We start from the raw sequence: 24,538 nt of genomic DNA on the forward strand, positions 1-24,538 counted from the left end.
GTGTTTCCTCTGTATCCAAGGCTCCGCATCTGGGGATTCACCCAACGGAGAATCATATAGTACTGTAGTCTTTACTATTGAAAAAAATCCATGTATAAGTGCATCTGCGCAGTTCAAACCCATGTTATTTACGAGACAACTGTAAATGAAATAATTACTTCTTGCAATAAAGGCTAAGAAGGAAATAGAAAAGAGAAGGGCTGACTTTAGGTAGATTGGTCAAAGAAAACCTCTCTGAGGAGGTGACACTTGAGCTCAAGGTTGAAAAAGAGGTAGCCCAGTTAAGAGCTGGGAGAAGCATGTTCCAGGCTCAGGGATTGGTCGATGCAAAAGCCATGGAGGAAAAGGGCACCTTGCATTCTAAAATCATCCAGAAAGTCAGTAATGAGGGGAGACTAGTGAATGAGGGGCAAAATGGCACACATGACATAACATAAGAGCCAGATCCACAAGACTTTGAAAGTCATGGAAAGGGGTATGGATTTTATTATAAGTGTAAAACTAAAGGCAATTCACAAAGAGGTATTAAGCTGGGGAGTTCCTGGTCAGTCCTGCTACCCTGTGAAAATCAGCCTCAATGACATTCTTTCTCAAGAGCACCTGCATGTCATTTTCCTCTTTTTTTTTTTCATGCAGAGGACATAGGAGAAGCATAAAAACATGGGAAAGAGCAAGGCAAGGGCGAAAGCCCAGGGCTCTAGATTTTCAGTCTTGGGATCTTCTTCCATGCCATGCTCTCTCTCGTGAATTAAATGGGGAAACATCCCATTAAAAAGAACAGGGTCTGGAACTTCCCTGGTGGTCCAGTGCTTAAGACTCTGCACTTCCATGCAGGCGGTACGGGTTCGATCCCTGGTCGGGGAGCTAAGATCCCACAAGCTGTGCGGCGCAGCCAAGAAATATTTTTAAAAAGTAATAAAGTCAAAACTAAATAAAATGAACAGGGTCTTTGGTTTGAATATTCATTTGCCACACACACTTCTAGCATAAGAGTTTTATCCATCAGAATCCTGCTCAAGAAAGATGAATAAGGAGGCAGAAAAAAATGAAATAAGAAGGCAGGAGGAAGGGGAACCAATCTGTTTAGCATGCCAGCAAGCCAATACAGTCTTCTTTGTTATGGAATAAGTTAAATGCACAGATTATCTTTGGAAATGACAGTCAAAGGAGAAATGAAGAGTGTATGAAGAGAAAACCTTGTGAGAATTACCCTGTGAGGCAGCCCCACAGTCCGCCTAGCCCAGGATGCTATATCTGTCGGGAGTACACAGGGATGCTTTGTAAGAAGGTGTGGTTATCTTCACAATGTCCAAAGTTAAGCGTAATGCTGGTGTTCCAGCTCAGCCTTAGGTATCACTGTATCAATAGGCTTAGTTGCCACCAGGGAAAAATGTACAGTTGACCCTTGAACAACGCGGGGGTTAGGAGCGACAACCCTCTCCAGTCAAAAATCTGAGTATAGGGACTTCCCTGGCGGTCCAGTGGTTAAGATTCCATGCTCTCAATGCAGGGGGCACAGGTTCAATCCCTGGTTGGGGAACTAGGATCCTGCATGCCACACAGTGTGGCCAAAAAAAAAAATCTGAGGATAACTTACAGTTGGCCCTCCTTGTACCCAGTTCCTCATATCCGTTCGCGGCTCCGAGTGGGTGGGTCCAACCCACCACAGATCATTTAGTCGTGTAGTATTTACTGCTGAAGAAAATCCAAAACCATGCAGTTCAAATCCGTGTTGTTCAAGGGTCAACTACATAAACAGCTCATATCAGACAAGCTGAGCTTATTTATTTATTTGTCTCATGGGTGCATGCCCTTGTGTGGACAAGACCAAACTAATGGGCAAACCTGGTAAAACAAGTGAGTCCCTAAGTACCAAATCAAGATGCTCCAAATAGGGGTGCTACTGTTTTTAGAGTTTTCCCTCTTTAAAAACGGAGTGGCTTCCAGTTCCCTGTTCCAACAGCCAAAGTTATTGATGCCAGTTGTTAGTTCAGTCTCTCTCCTTCTGCCCATGAACAGGAAATATGCATGCTGTATGTGGATTAATTTCTGATACTTCTCATAGCAAAGGTTTTGGCTCCAGGCTCTTACACCTTGAATCTGCCTCCCTGCAGGATGGAAACGAGGGCCCCTGAGCAACCTTGTGCTCTTTCTCCAGAGCAGGGCTGTGCCAATAGCGTCTCCCGGCCACGGCCTCTTTCAGTGTAAGTCCCGGGGAAGATCGGAATGATTGCTTGGCAAGGTGAGGACGGAGGAGCCTGGTGGACCCCACAGGTCTGGTGATGCACACTTAGGGACTGATGTGGCTTCGTTTCCCACATTTCTTTCACACAAAGCACAATTATAGGGAAGTGCTTCCATATGGCCCGTGGAAAACCCCAGCCAAAAAACAGCTTCAGCTGGCCAGATTCAGAGCAGCAACAGACATGAAGGGGCCGTAAGGAAAAGCGAGGATGAGAAGCACCGAGTTTTCATGCGGGCAGGCATCTTTGCTAAGTCTGGCCTCAGCCCCAGTACAGGCATATGGAGCCTGAAGACTCGTCAGCAGCCGGCGGGATGCCCCCAGCTCTCACCGCATAGCTCTCCTCGCTGCATTCAGGGATCTGTCTGTGAGCTCCAGCTGCCCTTCCTTTGCAGAAATTAATCAAAAATATTAGATTTTTAGGGGCCCTTCTCCTGGATTGTCCTGAACTGGCATCAGGGGTCTGAGACCCCTTCAAAAAAATCAGAATGGCAAATTTGGGGCTTATGGGGACACATGCATTTTTCTGGAGAGAAAATGCATAATTATCAATAGATTCTCGAAAGGATCTATAATCCCAAAGCTGAAATTCAATGAGAGAGAGAGGGGATATGAAGTGCCTTATCAAGAGTGAGGAACGATGCAGTCAAGCAGGTAAGCCCCTTTCAGCCAGCCCAGCCCCCATCCCATCCCCTCCCACCCCAGGGCCTCCTCCACATACTTCTCCAAAAAGACTGGTTTCTTGACCCAATTTCACTCAGCTTCTACTCTGGTTCAATTAGAATTTTCTCAATTTCTAATCTCTCTCAGACCCTGACAAGATGACATCTTTTCTGATGAGATTTCCACACTTTTTAAAGCCAACAGTAACTGCAGGCACTTCCCCCAAGGCCTGAGCTGGTGATGATTTTCCCCCATTAGTCCTCTCATCCCAAAGCTGTCCTAGTTAACTCTTCACAGCCCTGCCTGGTTCTTCACTGTCTTCCTCTGGATCTTATTCTTTCCTCTATCTTTGGTTTCTCGTACAATTCTCTGTGTTTTGACACCTTTGACAAGACTTTCCTCCACACCCATCAGTAGCTCTCTCAAAAACAATGCCCCGGCGGACCAAGTGTTGATTTCGAAATCTGTTTACATTTAATGTTATGTTAGAGGCGTGACATCCTTTGGTACCCATATGAGCAATATTTCTAATAAAAATATTGCTAGCATTTACTGAGCTCTCTCTAGGTGCCAGACACTATTTGGAATGCTCGGCATGACTGAGTTATTTAATCCTGACAATAACTCCACAAAGGCGGTACAACTGCTGTTCCCAGTTTAAAATGAGAAAGTCAAGATACACAGAAAAGTTCAAAAACTTGCTCTGTTTACAGAGCTAGTAAACAACAGGCCCAGGATTTAAACCCAGGCAGTCTGGCCCCAGACTCCAATTTCTTAACCATATTCCTTAACTTCTCTATTCCTTAGTTTTCTCACCTGTAAAATGGGTCGGACAATGTCAAAACCACAATGTAAGGGGGCTGGTGGAATTAAATGATATGCCTGAAGAGAATGTTGGGAATTATAAAGCATTAGGTCAATATTACTAATAACAGAATGGATGGAATGTGATATACTTGGTTTCCCAGCTCCTTAGAAGCCAGTGTGTCATATGCCACAGTTCTGGTCAGCAAGGCAAAACTCCCTGGGGAAGACGTCCCTTCCTGACTAAAGGGCACAGTATTAAAAGAATGCCTTCTGCACCACCTTCTTCTGTATCATCTGCTGTGTGGATGTGTTGTCTGAGTATTTAATAAATAGTGACTTAGCAACCCCAGAGGAAAGCCATACTCTAAGCTGGTGAAGGAGAGACAGGAGCCTGGTTCCTCAAAAACATAGTAAAACAGCTTCCCCAAACTTGACTGCCAGCTCCAGACTTCTTGTTAGAAGAGATATGTAAACTCCTGTATCTATAAGTTGGGTCTTCTGTGAATTCCCATAGAATGCATCTCTCACTGGTACCCCACCACTCAAAGCCAGCTCCTTCAGGAAGCCCAAGGATCTCATGGTTTCCAGTCTCACCTAGGCCCCCTTGCAGCTACTCCTCTACTTCATTACTGCCTTTTTTTTTTTTGGCTGTGCTGCATGGCTTGTAGGATCTTAGTTCACCTGCCAGGGACTGAACCCGGGCCCCAGCAGTGAGAGCACGGAGTCTCGCTGGGAATTCCCCTCCTTACTGTCTTTGATGAGTTCCTTATCCTCCTTTCCTTGATGCGAGCATTCTCGAGTCCCTGATAGCCCTCACTCTTTTCTTTCTTTATTGAAATATAGTTGATTTACAATACTGTGTTACTTTCAGGTATACAGCAGCTTGATTCAGTATTTTTGCAGATTATATTCTATTACAGGTTATTACAAGATATTGGGTATAATTCCCTGTGCTATACAGTATATCCTTGTTGCTTATCTATTTTATATATAGTAGTTTGTATCTGTTAACCCCAAACTCCTAATTTGTCCCCCCCGCTTTGGTAACCACAGGTTTGTTTTCTACATCTGTGAATTTGTTTTATTTTTTTAATTTATTTTTTATATTTTTAATTTATTTTTTATTTATATTTTAGGGAGCCTGAAATCTTTTCATAATTCCTTGGCACCATAGTATTAGCTCACAAAACACCCACTCGTGCTTATTGTCTGCAACAGACAATTTATATGATAGTATTTTTTTGCAATGAAAGAATACTAAACCTGTTTCTCAAGTCACTAAGCACCCTCCTGCTACAACTATTCCGAAAGCTTGCACAGATACTTTGTTGTACTTAAAATTTTGTTTTTTCTACTGTTAATCCCTTTGCCAATGTTTTATCCTAAAGAAGAAGGAAGTGATGTAGAGATCATAGCTTCTAATGAAGAAAAGGATGGCTGGAGAGCAGGGTCATCTGCCTCATCTTTATCCTTCAGTCAGTGTTAACTATGTGTCAGACACTTTTTCATATATAGTCCAATTTGATCCTCACAATGACCCTAAGAGCTGAGCATAATTATTATTCCCATTTGTGAATCTGTTTCAGAGCCCTCACTCTTAAGCAGCTGACTCTACCTCCTAATGAACAGAGTTTTTTAAAAAAAAAGACAAAACACTGTATTGGAACACAGTTAATTTCTCAAGGGTGCCTGTAGTTATCCAGTTCTTGACATGGTGTGGGTGTGTACCCCTCCCTTATTCCTGGGAAAATCCTTCCCTTGATACATTCTCTCACCTTCTGTTCACTCCTAAACCCACTGCATTCAGGCTTTGGTTTCAGCCAGAAGTTCGTTGAAACCACTCTTGCTAAGGTCACAAATTTGGCTTCAAACTGCCAAACAGAAATTTTTGGACCTTAATTCCAGCTCACCTCAAAACAGCATTTAACATGGCCGACTATTACCTCCTTTTTGGAATTACTTATTCCTTCAGCTTCTATACTGCTTTGGCTAAGTTCTGAGTTTACCTACTCTTTTCATTATCTTTTCACTTGAATTCCCTTAAACGTTTTCCCTGGCTAAATTGTCATGACTTCCTGATATATTCTATATACTCTCTTTGGAGGGACTCAGCTAATTTATAGCTAAAGAGCACCAAGATGGGGATTTTGCCACTAGCAACAACGGACTATCATGTTTCAGATCAACTCTTCCACTCCAAAGACAATCAACATCTGTTTGAAGGTATTAGATAGGTACCAAGGCACTGAATACTTAAGGGGCCAAATTTCGGGAAAGAAGAAAAACCCAAGGAGGTGAACGTTTGTCTTTTTTTTTTTTTAACATCTTTATTGGAGTATAATTGCTTTACAATGGTGTGTTAGTTTCTGCTTTATAACAAAGTGAATCAGTTATACATATACATATGTTCCGCCTAGAGGGGTGGGATATGGAGGGTGGGAGGGAGGGAGACGCAGGAGGGAAGAGAAATGGGAACATGTGTATATGAACATTATCTTTGATATGCATCTCCTCTCCATGCATTCCTTACCCTGATGAACAGCAAATAAATCCGCCCAGCTGCTCAAGCTGGAAAATCTGCAACACCCTACCTCTCTTTTCTCTCTTACAGTCTTCATTCAAAGAATTATCAAACTCCACTGACTCTCTTCAATCTCTCTCCCATCTGTTTCTTCCTCTGCCTCTCCCACCACACTACTCCCGACCAAGGCCTCATTATTTCAAACGCCCTGGAATATTTAAAAACAGCATCCTGCTTAGACTCCTTGCTTCCTGGCTCACCTCCACATGCAGCCAGAATTATTTCATTAAAACACAAATCTAACCATGCCACTCCACTGCCTAAATGGCTTCAAAGACTCCATTTAACCTGAAATGTGAAGCACAATGATGAAGGCCTTTATGGTTGCCTGCTATCTTATTCCCCCAACCCTAACCAATGTGCAATCCTAGTAGTTCCTCAACAAAGTCCAGGCTTCCCTCTAGGGTCACACCATGAACTTTGTGTTTCCTCTGCCTGGAAAATCCTCCCCACCTTCCACCCCTCCTGTAAGGTTCTCCCCACTTGGAAGAATAAGTAAAATCCCTATTTCATAAGTTACATCCAAATAAACACGAAGAAATAAAAGAGTTTAAAGTGGGAACACACAGGGACTTCCCTTGTGGCGCAGTGGTTAAGAATCCACCTACCAATGCAGGGGACACGGGTCAGATCCCTGGTCTGGGAAGAACCCACGTGCAGCGGAGCAACTAAGCCCGTGCACCACAACTACTGAGCCCGCGCTCTAGAATCCGCGAGCCACAACTACTGAAGCCCATGCACCTAGAGTCCGTGCTCCTCAACAAGAGAAGCCACCATAATGAAAAGCCCGCGCACCACAACGAAGAGTAGCCCCCGCTCACCACAACTAGAGAAAGCCCGTGCGCAGCAACAAAGACCCAACACAGCCAAAAATAAATAAATAAATTTATAAAAAACTAAAAGTAGGAACACACAAAAAAAAGCACTGGCAGAAGGCGCACATGTATAATTTTTTCCCTTTAAGGCAAGGGTCAGCAAACTACAACCTGAGGGTCAAATTCAGCCTGCAGGCTAGTTTTTGTAAATAAAGTTTTATTGGAACACAGCTGTGCCCATTGGTTCACGGATTGTCTGTGGCTGCTTTTGCCTGGCAACAGCACAGTGTTGAGTAGTTGAGACAGAAACCATATGGGCTGAAAAGCCCTAAAATATTTACTTTCTGACCCTTTACAGAAAAAGTTGACTGACCCCCAAATTTTTTTAAAAAAATTTAAAGCAGATATTATTGAACTTAAAAGATGGAAAAGTCTGAATATGCAGAACTTAGAAACTACTGATTCTACAAACACAAACAATATTGAAAGTCAAATGACAAACAGAGAACATTAGAAATAGGTACAACAGACAAACAAATAGTATATATTCAAGATACAAGTGAGGAAAAGATCACCATCCAAATAGGAAAAAGAGTAAATGACTTCAGCAGCTAATTGAAACCTGAAGAAGTATAAATGGGCAAAAAATGCATGATGGTATTTTCTACCTTGTTAGCAATCAGAAGGGGGCAAAAAAAATGATGACTCATAGTTTACCTTAAAAAATCAGCAAATTAAAAAAAAATAGTTATACTCTGTATTGGCATATGTTCAAAGAAGCAGGTAGTCTTAGAAGAGGTAACTGGAATAGGGACTTCCCTGGCAGTCCAGTAGTTAAGACTTCGCCTTCCAATGCAGGAGGTGTGGGTTCGATCCCTGGTGAGGGAGCTAAGATCTCACATGCCTCCTGGCCAAAAGACCAAAACATAAAACAGAAGCAATACTGTAACAAAGCCAATGAAGACTTTAAAAATGGTCCATATCAAAAAAAAATCTTTAAAAAAGAGGTAATGGGAAAAAAAATTTGATATAGTACACTTTTTGGAAGAAATTTGTCTTTTAGAACACGGGTCAAAAGTTCTTTCCAACGAAAAAGCTTAGCGTTGGGAAAATGTTATTCTAGTATCAGACGATCTAAAGCACATGTTTTATGGTAACATCGTATCGGGTTTAAAACCTACTTTTTTCAGGAGAAACGTGTGACTTTGATTGTCCCCGCACCAGCCTGCAGGTGGCGCCGTCACCAGCACAGACGCCACAGTTGTCTTCCTTGGCGTTGCTCCCCAGTTGTCGGTCGCAGCCCACTGCCTGCAGACAGACAGAAGCACGGCGGTCAGGAGCGGGTAGAGATACGGGGATGTGAGACCTTCTGTATGTCAGAAACCGTATTTATGGTGTTATCCTTCTTAAATGTATGAGTTGGCTCTCTTTTATGAGGATATACTTTTTAAAAGATATAATAATATTAAAGCTTGACAGTACCCTGTCATTTATATGATTCTTCTCCAAAGGCCAAAGAATTAAAAAAGACTTGAGACTGTCCCTTGACACTCCCACTCTTACTGTTTTATTTATAATGTTACTCAGATATTTTATGTACATAAAATGAATGGAACATTACAGATATTTCCTCTCTCCTCTTTCCCCACCCCTTCCCTCTCTTTCTATCCCTACCCTAGTCCTATTCTCTCATTTCTTCCCCCAAATGACCACTATTCTGAAGTTGATGTATATCCTTCTGGTCCGTAGTTTTATTTTAATTTTTTTTTTTCTGTTTTTAATCTCAATCTATACCTGTATCTTAATACTGACGATATATCCACATCTCTCTATATTCTGTATTTGTATCTTTGCATTTCCTTCTGTTTATCATTATCTATACCTATACCTATCTCTACCTGTATGTCATTATATATATATGTGTGTGTGTATGTATATATACAGTCTTTATAAAAACTTTTATAAACAATTTTTAAAATATAAGGAAGGAATTAATGAGAGAGCTATCTCATAGAATATGCTTATACTGATATCCTTCAGTCTCTTGTGAATTACTGCTTTTGTGAGTTGTGTGTGTGTATTTGCTAGACTGTGAGCTTCCTTGTATGAGAAAAAGAGCTATGTCTTATATTTCTTTTTATTTTACAAATATGTCTTTTACATGATGTGCGCCCAATAATATTAACTGATGAGCTAGTTTATCTCTACCTCTGCATACACATTCAACTTTATTTGTATTTATATGCCTGGTGTGTAAGTGCAGAGACCTTAGAGGCAAACAGCCCACTTACAAAACCTGCCCTGTCCTACCACCCCTTTCAAGCTGCAGGGTGTTGAACAATTGAAACTCTAGGAGACTCATTTTCCTCAAGAGTAAAATAGGGACAATAATACATACTCCACGTAGGGTCTACTAAGAATGAAATGAGAAAATATATGTGAAACTCTTAGTACAGTGATTAGAATACTCAAAGGGCTCATCAAAAGAGAGCCCCTTTAATCTCTCTCTGTTTTTCATTTTGTTTTGACTGCTGGGTTGAGCCCCTATGCTTTGGTTTGGAGAACTGCTGGATCAGATTTTGTATCCAAGGTGTTGAAGAGAATATAAAACAGGACGAAGTTGGAACCACATCTATAGACTATTCTTTCCAAAATGCTGGTGCTGAAGGGAAGGAAAAAGATCAAATGAAAGTTTCAGGGAGAGGTAGGAAAAGTTCCAAGGAAGTTTAAGGAAAAGCCTATGATTAGAGATATTTTCAAATTCACAAAGGGCTGTCATGAAGAAAGGGTTTACATTTGTTCTGTGTATTTTCAAACGGTGAAAGCTACAGGTTTAGGCATAATTTAGTTCAATATGAGAAAGTTTTTAAAGTCAGAGTTATCCAACAATAAATATTCAACCATGGGCTAGGTAGGAGACTTTTTGGCAGGAAAATTGGAGAGGGGATTAAATTATTTGATTAGCAGCTGAATCCTTTGAGACCCTTTCATCCTGATTATATGATTTTTATAAAGATAATAGTAAAATATTAATAATAATAGTTGATTTTTATTGAATGCTTACCACGTACCTGGCATTATGCCAAGTATGTTATACACATTATTTCATTTAATCTTCATAGCAACCTTCTGATACCTTCTATCTCTATTTTACAAATAAGGCATCCGAGTGTCACTGAGGTTATATGACTTTCCTACATTACACAACTAGTGTATTGTTTTAAAACCCAGTTCATCTGACAGCAGAATCCTAACACTATACTATACCTTCCTCACCTTTAGTATCAGCAGATGGACAACAATGAACCCAGGTACATAGGCCATTATGTTAATATTTACAAGTACATGTGGAATAACTTAAGAGTGATTGATTTTGGAAACACACTTGTGTGGTTGAGATTCAATGAGTGAGTAACTTGTATTCATGCAACTTTCTCAAAGGGTAGTAATTCTACCATCAAATTATAGAAACACTGTTCCTCGGCCAAGCTCTGTCCTCACACATCTGTGTCCCTGAGCACTTTGCACTTCATGAGAATGAGAATCACCCTGTATCTGGTCATCCAGGAAGGGTGTGGGTTTAGGAGCTAGGATGGGTTTGTTTTGAAGAGTGTTTGGAGCCTTGCAAGACCCTGGGCAATCGAATACCCCCCTGAGCACTGACATTTATTTCATAATTTTTAAAGCTAGAGTTCATCCAAATATTACAGCCAAAAATAAGCATGTGAAAACATCACAGAAAAATAATATCTGAAAAGAAGGTCTGGTTGCCTTGTGATCCATAGGGTATAAGCCAGAACTGCCCTTGAATTTGAGGGACTACCAAATTTTCACTCTCACTTCACATCATAATGAACACTGAGCAACTTTCTAAGAATTGCCTCAAGTATTTTCAACTTCTGTGACTTTTCCTGAAGTCAAGATCTCTAGTGGTAATGATTTAAAAACCACTAATCGATAAGCATAGCAATAAAATTTATTAACATCCATATACAACCAATTTCTATAGAGCCAGGCACTACAGAGTATAAATTAGTAAGACAAGATTTATATTCTACAGTGTAGTTAATGAGACAAGTTATACAAGATAGGGGATAATATAAACAAAAATTTAAGATATATGAGCAGTGCTTTGGGGAATAAATACACATATATAAATCATCACTTCAGCTAAGGATTATTTCATAGTACTGGCATATGATTTCTTAATCAGCTCATAGAAGTCAGTGTTTAAATAAGGGTCGTTACTCCATATGAAGCAAAACATGAATTTTCCAGCTCGGTCAAATATAATCCTTCAAATTTTTTGAGTCAACTTCTGCTTGAGATCTCTGAAAACTGGATTCTACCTTACAAAAAATTCTAACATTCCTGCCTGAAAAATCAGAGGATATGGAGCTATGGTAATCATTAGGAATATTCATAAATATTTAGTTTCTCCAGCCCACGGAGGACTGCACTTCCCCACCCCCTTAGAAATTAAGTGTAGTCATTGACTGCTTTTAGCCAATGAAATATGAGTCTAAGTGTCTGTGTCACTTCTGTAAGAAGCTTCAAGGGTCAGTGTGTGAGTCACACATTCCCCTTCTCACTGCTGTAGTTATTATGCAAAACGTGTTCCAATAAAGCCTCCCTCAGTCTGGGTCTCTGAGACGTTCAAGAGCAAAGACTCCTGCTGACCCACGTTGGCCAAGTAGCGTGAGCTAAAAGTCACCTTTAATTGTTTGAAGCCACAGAGCTTTAGGGGTTGTTGGTTACTGAAGGAGAAACCTAGCCTGTATTATACTAGAGTACTATTTAACTATTAATGGATAGAGCAGGGTCATTAACATCAAAGGGTTGTTCGAAACTGGCCATTTCACATTAAAATCCAGATTTCTGGCTCCTGTTGACAAATGAAAACTCTGACATGTTTATACACGGTTGCCCCCTTGAGCATATTAATGAGCAGATATGTATTCTCCAGCTCATGACAGCCCTCATCACTCACTATGACTAGACTTGAGCAGTGTTCTTCCAGAGTGGAGGGTAGATATTTGAGTTTCAGCCTCTATACTAAACTGTCTAAGCATCTCACCTATCGTGCTGACTGCTGTCTACTAGATTCACATCTTACTTCCAGTTAGAAAAGTTGGCTATATTTGTAGCAATACAAAACATACAAATATCACCAGTATAGCGCCATGGTTAAGAAAACAGACTTTGGAATTCGGTTTCCTGGGTTCAAATTCCAGCTCTACCATTTTCTAGCTGTGCCGTCTGGGCAAATGACTTAGCCTCTTCAAATTCCAGTTTCCTTATAGACAGAGTGGGGATAATGACTATCCCAGCTTCATAGTGTACGATGAGCTAACACAGTAAAGAGCTTAGACAATGCCTGACACCTTGTAGGCACCCAGTAAGTGTTAGATGCTATTCTTTTTACTAGAAATACAAAGTGATTTCTTCATTTACACAGTTGTCAAGGAATTCAATAAATGTGAATGATAAATCAGACTTGTTCTGCAGATCTGGTTCCAACCAGGTCCTGTTTCTGATAAAAATCAGACCTCCAAAGCAGAAGCAAATTTCATTCGGTGTGTATAGTTGTCTCATGCTGTCTGCTGTGCTCAGACTCATGGCAGGTTCTTCCCAGGAGCACGGTGACAGGGTCATGTAAATGAGCAAACTGTAAACACACTTGCAAAAATTATTTGTAGTCTCTGTCAAGTGAACATCAGGGCTCAGTTCACTGATCCTAAGGCAATCAGAGAGAATCACACAGTTTACTTTCTCCCATCCTAATGGCTGTGGACAGCCACAGCCACATTGTATGGGAAAGGGAATTTATGTGAACATTGTCCTGTGGAAGGAAAGATACTGAATTCACCTTAGAAGCGTCTGAATCACTTTTGAAGAAGGGCATGCAATTCTTTTGACCTGAATAGCCTTTGCCAGAAGATCACTCAGCTTTCAGAGAGGTATCACCTATGACTGCCCAAAGAATCCACTTCCTCATGAGACTCAACAGAAACATGATAGGAAGCACATATTTTAAAGGAACTAATTCGGCATTGAAAACCAACTTCATCCTGCAATCCCCTTCAAACCTTGGAAACTACTGGAGCAAACTATGCACTTCAGACAAATAAGAGGGAGCTCTGGTCAGTGCCCACAAGGAGAAACCAGGGAAAGAGAACCAGTGTAGCCTACAGGGCTCCTGTGTGACAGCGGTTCTGCTGGGCTCCTGAAATGTTGTTCATGAAAGAATGAATTTGTTTTTTTTAAATGAACTTTAATGTTTTTTAAATGTATCACATAAACTAGTTGTACTTATTTTCATGCTGCCTTATAAACTAAAAAAAATCACTATAAAACCATCTATTTACATTTGTCCTTAATAGCAAAATCAACTCTTTTTTTTTTTTTTTTTTTTGCTCAATACATTATTTTTTTTCAATTGGGGTATAGTTGCTTTACAATGTTGGGTTAGTTTCCACTATACAGCGAAGTGAAGTAGAGTTCCCTGTGCTATACAGCTCATTCTCATTAGTTATTTATTTTATACATATTAGTGTACATATGTCAATCCCAAACTCCCAATTCATCCCACCCCCATTTCCCCCCTTGGTGTCCATATATTTGTTCTCTACATCAGTGCCTTGCAAACAGGTTCATCTGTACCATTTTTCTAGATTCCACATATATGCCTTAATATACGATATTTGTTTTTCTCTTTCTGACTTACTTCACTCTGTATGACAGTCTCTAGGTCCATCCATGTCTCTACAAATGACCCAATTTTGTTCCTGTTTATGGGTGCATAATATTCCATTGTATATATGTACCACATCATTGTATATATGTACCACATTGTATATATGTATCACATCATTTGGCTGTCAGTGGGCCTTTAGGTTGCTTCCATGACCTGGCTATTGTAAATAGTGCTGCAATGAACATTGGGGCGCATGTGCCTTTTTGAATTATGGTTTTCTCTGGGTATTTGCCCAGTAGTGGGATTGCTGGGTCATATGGTAATTCTACTTTTAGTTTTTTAAGCAACCTCCATACTGTTCTCCATAGTGGCTGTATCAATTTACATTCCCACCAACAGTGCAAGAGAGTTCCCTTTTCTCCACACCCTCTCCAGCATTTATTGTTTGTAGATTATTTGATGATGGCCTTTCTGACTGGGGTGAGGTGATACCCCACTGTAGTTTTGATTTGCATTTCTCTAATAATTAGTGATGTTGAGCATCTTTTCAGGTGCCTCTTGGCCGTCTGTATGCCTTCTTTGGAGAAATGTCTATTTAGGTCTTCCGCCCATTTTTTGATTGGGTTGTTTGTTTTTCTGATATGAGCTGCATAAGCTGTTTGTATATTTTGGAGAGTAATCCTTTGTCAGTTGCTTTGTTTGCAAATATTTTCTCCCAGTCTGAGGATTGTCTTTTCATCTTTTTTATGGTTTCCTTTGCTGTGCAAAAAGCTTTGAAGTTTCGTTAGGTCCCATTTATTTATTTTTGTTTTTATTTCCATTACTCTAGGAGGTGGACCAAAAAAGATCTTGCTGTGATTTATGTCATAGAGTGTTCTTCCAATGTTTTCTTCTAAGTTTTATAGTGTCCAGTCTTACATTTAGGCCTTTAATCCATTTTGAGTTTATTTTTGTGTATGGTGTTAGGGAGTGTTCTAATTTCATTCTTTTACATGTAGCTGTCCAATTTATTCATCACCACTTATTGAACAGACTGTCTTTTCTGCATTGTACATTCTTGCCTCCTTTGTCATAGATTAGTTGACCGTATGTGGGTGGGTTTATCTCTGGGCTTTCTATCCTGTTCCATTGATCTATATTTCTGTTTTTGTGCCAGTACCATACTGTCTTGATTACTGTAGCTTTGTAGTATAGTCTGAAGTCAGGAAGCCTGATTATCCCAGCTCCGTTTTTTTTTTGTTTTTTTTTTCTCAAGACTGCTTTGGCTGTTCGGGATCTTCTGTGTCTCCATTCAAATTTTAAGATTTTTTGTTCTAGTTCTGTGAAAAATGCCATTGGTAATTTGACAGGGATTGCATTGAACCTGTACATTGCTTTGGGTAGTATACTCATTTTCACAATATTGATTCTTCCAATCCAAGAACATGGTATATCTTTCCATCTGTTTGTGTCATCTTTGATTTCTTTCATCAGTGCCTTATAGTTTTCTGAGTACAGGTCTTTTGCCTCCTTAGGTAGGTTTATTTCTAGGTATTTTATTCTTTTATTGCAATGGCAGATTGGATTGTTTCCTTAATTTCTCTTGCATATTTTTCATCATTAGTGTATAGAAATGCAAGAGATTTCTGTGCATTAATTTTGTATCCTGCAACTTTACCAAATTCATTGATTAGCTCTAGTAGTTTTCTGGTGGCAACTTTAGGATTTTCTATGTATAATATCATGTCATCTGCAAACAGTGACTGTTTTACTTCTTCTTTTCCAATTTCCATTCCTTTTATTTCTTTTTCTTCTGTGATCGCCGTGGCTAGGACTTCCAAAACTATGTTGAATGAGAGTGGCTAGAGTGGACATCCTTGTCTTGTTCCTGATCTTAGAGGAAATGGTTTCAGTTTTTTTTTTTTTTTTTTTGCGGTACGCAGGCCTCTCACTGTTGTGGCCTCTCCCGTTGCGGAGCACAGGCTCCGGAAGCGCAGGCTCCGTGGCCATGGCTCACGGGCCCAGCCGCTCCGCGGCATGTGGGATCTTCCCGGACCGGGGCGCGAACCCACATCCCCTGCATCGGCAGGCGGACTCTCAACCACTGCGCCACCAGGGAAGCCCTGGTTTCAGTTTTTCACCATTGAGAATGATGTTTGCTGTGGGTGTGTTGTATATGGCCTTTATTATGTCGAGGTAGGTTCCCTCTATGCCCACTTTCTGGAGAGTTTTTATCATAAATGGGTGAATTTTGTCAAAAGCTTTTTCTGCATCTACTGAGATGATCGTTTGGTTTTTATTCTTCAGTTTGTTAATATGGTGTATCACGCTGATTGTGTATATTGAAGAATCCTTGCATCCCTGGGATAAATTCCACTTGATCATGATGTATGATCCTTTTAATGTGTTGCTGGATTCTAGTTTGCTAGTGTTTTGTTGAGGATTTTTGTGTCTGTATTTATCATAACTTTGTTTAATGGTTTACAGGCTACACGTGAGTTTTCAGCATGATTCAAAATTACTTTCTTTCCAGTGGTACCTTTAGTTCATGTCTGCCTCTCTTGTCCTCAGACCCTTCCTGCTGCATTGAGAGCCTTAAAGGAAAGGCCGCACGACAGTGTCTCAGTGATGAGCTGGGTTTACATGTTCAGCAAAACTGGGCAATATTAGATCATCAACAGTTTGGTAATAAGGATGATGAACTGTACTCCATGGGTATCTTTTCATCCTTTCAGATTATCCTTATTTGAGGATACTTTTTATTTTTCCAGGCAATTCTGTAATTATCAATGTAACAGGTTCTTGAGACCTCCACACCTCATAAGATAAAGAGTCAATATCCACACCATTTCTTTTTTTTTTAACTTTTTATTTTATATTGGAGTATAGTTGATTAATGAAAGAACAAATTTAAAATAGGACCTATAAGGAGAGTAACATCTCCTTTATACAGACTGAAGAGACCAAAGCTCAGAGACAGTAAGCAGTCACAGGAAACTAATACATCCTGCACCAAGCAGTGTTCACTCCAACCATGTCACTGAGACTGCTTAAGCTGAAGTCACCAATGATCTCTGTTTGGTCGAAATGAAGCAGGCATATTTCAGTTCTTTTCCCTCTTGACTTCTCTGAAGTATTTGGCACTGCGAACTTCCTTCTTAAACACTCACCCACCCATATCTTGTTTTCTCCCAGTTTTCTATTCAACAGAAGACTGTTTTGTGTAGTCTCCATCATGTGTACCTCTTCCAGTGCTTGCCCCTGAAATGATGGGGCCAGAACTCTGTCCTTGGGAATCTGCCCTTCTCACGCAGTCCCTAAGGACACACATTAGCTTTAACCATGGGACGACCCCCAGATCTATGTTCCTCATCTAGAATTCTCTCCTAAGCTCTAGATCCATGTATCAACTTGGATATCCACAGGTACAGCAGGCTCACCATCTTCTCCCCACATACGTGGTCCTCACTCAGTATTTTCTGTCTTGGTGAAGGGCTTCATCATCTACTTAGTTATTATGTCAGAAATCCAGACATCATTCTCAACTTCTCTCTCTCTTTTTTTCCCACATCAAATCAAACATCCAGCCCTAAGAGATCTGCTTCTTTAATCTGTAGAATTTGTCTCCCCTTCTTCAGTCACCCTACCTCCACCTTACTTTAAAACCTTGTTATCCCAACTTGACCTATTATTATCTGCTCCAACCCTGTCTTCCCCAAATAATCTGCCACATTGCCACTTGAGTGATCTTTCTAAAAACAATCCCAACTCAGCTATTTCTTATAAAATTCTTCAATGTTTCCTCTCCTCTTATAACTATCAGAGTAAGTTCATGATTGGTTTCCACCTACATCTGTTGCCTCAATTTCAAGCATTATCCCACAGGTATTTTTCACCTCAGCTCTACAGAATGAGTCAAAGATGTTTAAACACACCTACTATCACATCTCTTCACCAGCGTTATTCCTTGTGCTTGGGATTCTCTTCCTCATCTTGATATATGTAACTTCTACTCAACTTTTCAAAACCTCAGTGTCAAAACATTACCTTGATCACTGCTGTTCCTTAGCCCAGATTAAACTGTTTGTCGGTAACAATTATTTTTCATTATAAAAGCAATACACACTCATTGTCAAAAACTTGGAAGACAAAAAAGCATAATTCCACTGACAAATAATAGCTATTATTATCATTTAGTGGAAGAGCTCAAAAGTTAACTGGTGGTTACAAAGGGAAACCATTGACAGCATATGAGATAGAAAAATGAAGTAGTAAACTCTGACCTTCGGGAAGATTAAGCAACAGCAAACATCAAATAAGATGGTTTAAGAGTAGGAAAGAAAGGAAGAGAGATTGGTTAGGCTACCAAGGGAGACTGACTAGTTTAGTCTTGGGGTAGAAAGGTGAAAGTGAGAGAGGAAAGAAGAGTAAAATGTGAGAGATTTGATAGAGGTACCGGGATAGAGGACATGCAAGCAAATACACTCGGTGACTACAATATGAATTCAGGAAGGTAACACTGAGAATTGTGGTGTCATAAGCAGAAATGAATAGAAATAGCAGTTAGAATAACCAGTGGATCTGGGAAGGACAATACTAGTTCATTTGAGAAGGGGTGGGGATTGGAGGAATTCCGACGGTGTATTGGAGGAATTTGCGGAATCTCCCAGAATGGATATCAAGCTTGAACTAGAAAATTCAGGATTGGAGGCTGAGAGAGAAATGAAAGAACGACCAAGAGTTATGAAAAGCCTCTGCATCTGCGAGTAGATAAGACTCATTTATTCAACCAGTTTTTAAGTGAGGACCTTTGATGGGGCCAGACGTTGTCAGGGTACTGGGGTATGGCAGTGAGTCTAAATGTACCAATTCAAAAGACCGAGAATGTCATAGGAGATCACAAAACAAGGTCCAACTACCTGTTGTCTGAGGAAACCCACTTTAAATATAAAAGCATCTATAAATTAAAAGTAAAGGGATGGAGAAACACACAGTATGCTAACATTAATAAAAATAAAGCAGGGGTAGGTATATTAATTTCAGACAGAGCAGACTTCAGAGCAAGGGGAGTTATCAAGGGCATTTATGTAATGATAAAGGTGTCAATACTCCAAGAAAACATAACATTCTTAATGTGCATACGCCTAACAATGGAATGCCAGAACACACGAGGCAAAAACCTAAAGAACTGCAAGGAAAAGTAGATGAATCCACTACTATAGCTGGAGACTTCAACACCCCTCTATCAGAAAGAGGATAGATCCAGCAGGTGGAAAACATTGAGAAGAACTAAATAAATGGAGAGATATTCCTTTTTTGTGGATAGGAAGATTCAATATTATCAAGATGTTAGCTCTTTCCAACTTGATTCCACAAAGTTATTTTGTGGATATTAACGAACTGATTCTAAAGTTTACATAAAGAGGGAAAAGACCCAGAACAGTCAACACAATACTGAAGGAGAAGAACAGTGTCAGAGGACTAACACTGCCCAACTTCAAGGCTTATGAATAAAGCCAAAGTAATCAAGATGGTATGGTATTGGAAAAAGAGTAGACAAATAGATCAATGGAACAGAATAGAGAGCACAGAAATCAACTGACATGAATACAATCAAATGATCTTTGACAAAGGAGCAAAGGCAATACAATGGAAAAAATAGTCTCTTCAATGAATAGTGCTAGAACAACTGCACATCCACATGCAAAAAAATGAATCTAGACACAGACTTACATCCTTCACAAAAACTAACTCAAAATGGATCATAGACCTAAATGTAAAACACAAAACTATAAAACTCCTAGAAGGTAACCTAGAAGAAAACCTAGGTGACCTTGGCTATGGTGATGACTTTTTAGATATAACACCAAAAGCATGATCACTGGAAGAAATTACTGATAAGCTGGACTTCATTAAAATCAAAAGCCTCAGGACTTTCCTGGTGGTCCAGTGGTTAAGACTTCGCCTTCCAATGCAGGGGGTGCGGGTTCGATTCCCACGGGTTTGGGGAGCTAAGACCTCACACGCCTCGCAGCCAAAAAACCCAAACATGAAACAGAAGTAATATTGTAACAAATTCAATAAAGACTTTAAAAATGGTCCACATCAAAAAAAAAATCTTAAAAAACTAAATGAAAATAAAATAAAATCAAAAGCCTCTGGTCTGTAAAAGACACTGTCAAGAGAACAAGAAGACCAGTCACACTGGGAGAAAATATTTGCAAAAGACACATCTGATAAAGGACGGTTATCCAAAATATATAAATCACTCTAAACAATAAGAAAATAAGCAACCCAATTAAAAAATGGGCAAAAGACCTGAACAGACACCACATCAAAGAAGATATATAGGTGATAAATAAGCATGTGAAAAGATGCTCAACATTACATGTCATTAGGGAATTGCAAATTAAAACAACAATATGATACCCCTACACACGTATTAAAATGACCAAAATCTGGAGCAATGACACCACCAAATGCTGGAGGTGATGTGGAATGACAGTACTCTTACTCATTGCTGGTAGGAGTGCAAAATGCAGTCACTTTGGAAGACAGTTTGAGACTCTCTTACAAAAATAAACATACTCTTACCATGATACAGCAATCACACTCCTTGGTATTTACCCAAATGTACTGAAAAGTTGTGTCCATACAAAAACCTGCACATGATGTTTATAGCAGCTTTATTCATAATTGCCGAAACTTGGAAGCAACCAAGATGTCTTTCAGTAGGTGAATGAATAAATAAAATGTGGCCCATCCTGACAATGGAATATTAATCAGCACTAAAAAGAAATGAGCCATCAAGTGATAAAGAGACAGAGAGAAAATTTAGATGCATATTACTAAGTGAAAGAATCCAATCTGAAAAGCCTACACTGTATGATTCCAACTATATGACATTCTGGAAAAGACAAAACTATGGAGGAAGTTAAATGATCAGTGGTTACCAGGGGTTAAGAGTGGGAGGGATGAGTAGGCAGAGCACAGAGGATTTTTAGGGGAGTGAACATACTCTGTATGATACCACAATGACAGATACATGTCATTATACTTTTGTCCAGACCCATGGAATATCCAACTCCAAGAGTGGACCCTAATGGAAACTATGGGCTTCGGGTGACTATGATGCATCAACGTAGGTTCATCGTTTGTAATAAAGGTACCACTCTGGTGGGGGAGTGTTGAAAATGGTGGAGGCTCTGCATGTGTGCGGGCAGGGGGTATATGTGAAACATCAGTACCTTCCACTCAGTTTTGCTCTGAACCTAAAAAGCTTTAAGTCCTTTTTTAAAAAGGTGGGGAAGGGGAGAGAAGAGTTCAGGAAGAGCCTGGAAAGGTAAGCAAGGATCCTGGATGTCATCATCAATGCAACGACAAGCCATTTAGGGATTTTGGTGGGAGGAGTTAAAAACTAATTTAGGCTTTAAGACAATCAGTTTGGCTGCTGTGTGGAGAATGAATCAAATGGGGACAGTGTTGGAAGCTGGGAGATCAGGACAGGAGGCTATTGTAGTTTAGGTCAGAGGTAATGCGGGGCTTAGACTAGGAAGGAAATCAGTGGAGATAGAAATGGTGGATTCAAAAGAGGCTTTGGAGGTAGAACTGACAGGACTTGACAATGGATTAGATGTGTGGATTGAAAGAGAAGAATCAAGAATGACTCCAGGGTTTTGTGGTGAGCAACTGGAAGCCGATTTCTAGATGAAAAGATGTAGGAAGGAGAAACTAGTCTGAGGAACAAGACCACGGTTCATCTAAGCATATGAAGTCAGAGATGCCTGGCAGTGTCTGACACTTAGTAGATGGTTAGGTTCATTTGCTACTGCTACTACCATTTTTGTTATGAACATAATAGGGTAGATGGAATACTAGGCATTCATTATGTTTACAATTTTTTTTTTCCAGTGATCAAAGGAATGGGGTGGAATCCTATCCTTTCCCTACTATCCCCATACTGTCTCAGCAACCTGTCATAGTCCCCTGAATCCTCAGACCCATTACAAGCCGTGGGGGATTATACCTCAGACACACTCACTGCAGCTCTCCAAAGTCCACTCTGAAAAAGTCTGCTGGAACACATTCATGCTAATTAATTAATATATAAGTCATTGCTCCCGAAGACCCAAAACAATGAATTAGTTTTAATAAGAAAGGTCAGAGAACCTATCAATATTAGCCTTCCAAAGCAGTGATTCTCAAAGTGGGGTCCCTGGGCCAGGAACATCAGCATCTCCTGGGAACTTGTTAGAAATGCACATTTTCAGGCCCTACCCCAGACCGACTGGATCAGACACTCTGTCACTGGGGCCCAGAACACTGTGCTTTAACAAGTCCTTCATGTGATTCCGATGCACTTTCAAGTTGGAGAACCACTGATCTAGAAACACCACAAGTCATATATTGCAATCTTTTGATTCTACAGGGGCAAAATTTACACTATTTTAAATAAAACATAAGCTACAGGTGAGTAACACTCCCTAAAAAAATTTTACATTAAAATGATCAAAGACAATATTTCATCTGTGTGAACAAAAGTGCAGAAGAAAAAGATTACGGAGAGTGGTTGTGGCACATCCTTGAACCAGGGGGTACAGGAAGTAGGTGTGGCTTACCTGACAGATGCCGCTGATACACATGTCCAAGGAGTCAGCATTGCAACGAGTTCCATCCAAGACCTTGGGTGCCAGCTCCACTACCAAGTTCTGTCCCCGTGCGTGGCACTTGAGCGCACACGGGGCAGCAGGATCATTGTACTCTGGAAGCCACTCATAATAACGCCCCTGATACTGAACATCATTGTAGGCTGAACACTGCTGGGCTCTGAAGTCCTCCGCATCCGGAGGGCAGTCCTGGGGGCAGAGAAAAAGGGCCACATGTACATCATCCAGTGAGATGGGCCAGCGGAAGGCTGAACAAGTGTATCTGAGTCCCATGAGAGCAGACCCCAATTGCTTCTCTCCCAGAAGTCACTTCATTCCTTCACTTTTTTCTTTTTTTTCCTTCAAAACAGAATCTGTAGTGTGGAATTCTACTTGTACCTCTGTGATAAAGGAGGGGATCACCTCATTTATTCTGATTATTTTTCGACCCAGGTTGTTTTCTCCAGTTAATTAAAGTTTACCATACTTAAATGCCAAATTTTGCTCTATTTTAACCATACTGAATATAAATTTTCAAATGCATTACACAACCTCCTTCTTTCTGAGACAAGGGAAAATGGAATGTTTTTTATTTCTCCAGGTGACCTAAGGTCTTCATAGGAAATATTAATTATCTTCCATGCCTTTAGGGGCCATTTCAATGTAAAGGATTGTTACTAACTGGCCCCAAACTGCTGTGCTCTGTGGGGACTTGTGTTTGTTTCATTGCTTTTGTCGTTGTTATTTAGTTCATCACCTTTCCTCTCTTGTTTTCAGACCCCCAGCCATTGCTCTTTACTGGTACCCAGTGCCTGCATTCAACAGGCTCTAGAATGGAAAGAGATAATGAGGCTTTTTCAAATTCTGTCTACAACAAAAGCAAATAAATCCCAAGTTAATACCCCAAGGAGTTCTCATAATAATAGGACAAAGTGTTTGTACAAGTCTTGATGACTCAAGGGTCTTTTTATTTAATTACTAATCAATCTCATCAGATATTTCCAAAGCAATATGCTGGATGATAAAAATGTTACTTTACTCTTCAAGACTGAGCACACTGTGATGACCTAGAGGGGTGGGATGGGGGGTGGGGTGGGAGGGAGGCTTAGGAGGGAAGGGATATATGTATACATATAGCTGATTCACTTTGTCGTACAGCAGAAACTAACACAACATTTTTAAGCAAATATACTCCAAAAAAAAAAAACGACAAGAGGAAGGAGTCCTTGTAAGTTAGGCATAGAGAATAAAAATTGAGAAGCAACTCCAAAAAGCTGTAATGGCCATTCAGCAGTACCTAATAATGACTTCAAATCTAGTTAAATCCAAACTAGAAAGTGATAAACAAGAAATAATGGCTACTCAATACAGGGCTGCAAATAGACACAGGGGTAAAGTACTTTTGAAACTTTAGATAAGGGAGCTTATTATTTTTACAAGTTTCCCCAGAAGGACAAATCACCCCCAAAGTACAATAATGTTAGCTTAAAATTATTAGAAGACACTTGTTTTAGATTATATTATACTAATAATTGTTTTTCATTTATTTTTCCAAATAAGCCAATTAATTCTAAAAGCTCAGCAACAAACAAAGCAAAACAATAAGACAATTCAGCGTAAAGGTTATTTAAAATAGTCAGGGTTTCCCTGGTGGCGCAGTGGTTAAGGATTCACCTGCCATTGCAGGAGACACAGGTTCCAGCCCTGGTCCGGGAAGATCCCACATGCCACGTAGCAACTAAAGCTGAGTGAAAAATGCCAAACCCCCAATCTTGCTCACATGATTACATCTTAAGCATCTCAACCATTACGCCACCAGGGAAGCCCTGGAGTTATTCTTTATCTTGCCTGTGTCAATATCAATATCCTGGTCCTGATACTGTATATAGTTTTGCAAAATCTTACCATTGCGGGAAACTGGATAAAGGCAACATGGGACGTCTGTGTATTATTTCTTACAACTGTATGTATATCTACAATTATCTCAAATAAATGTTCAATTAAAAAAAAACAAAACAAAGTTGAGCACAAACTTCCCAATTAATGGGAATGAATTCATTGTATACAAACTTCCCAATTAAAGAAAATAGATACAGAAAGGCAATATAT

At 40.0% G+C, this 24,538-nt stretch overlaps 1 protein-coding gene across 1 annotated transcript in view; it reads right to left on the reverse strand.

The window, feature by feature from the left end:
- The window catches only part of ADAMTSL3 (ADAMTS like 3), a 373,694-nt gene that overhangs the window by 194,486 nt on the left and 154,670 nt on the right, over positions 1-24,538 (reverse strand). Inside the window, 2 exon segments of the mRNA XM_029237311.1 lie at positions 8,290-8,416; positions 22,403-22,639. Of these exon segments, the coding sequence (XP_029093144.1) occupies positions 8,290-8,416; positions 22,403-22,639 (364 nt within the window).

The sequence above is a fragment of the Monodon monoceros genome, unplaced genomic scaffold (genome assembly GCF_005190385.1).
Source record: "Monodon monoceros isolate NGI ecotype Baffin Bay Population unplaced genomic scaffold, NGI_Narwhal_1 Super_Scaffold_21, whole genome shotgun sequence".
Classification (NCBI taxonomy): domain Eukaryota; kingdom Metazoa; phylum Chordata; class Mammalia; order Artiodactyla; family Monodontidae; genus Monodon; species Monodon monoceros.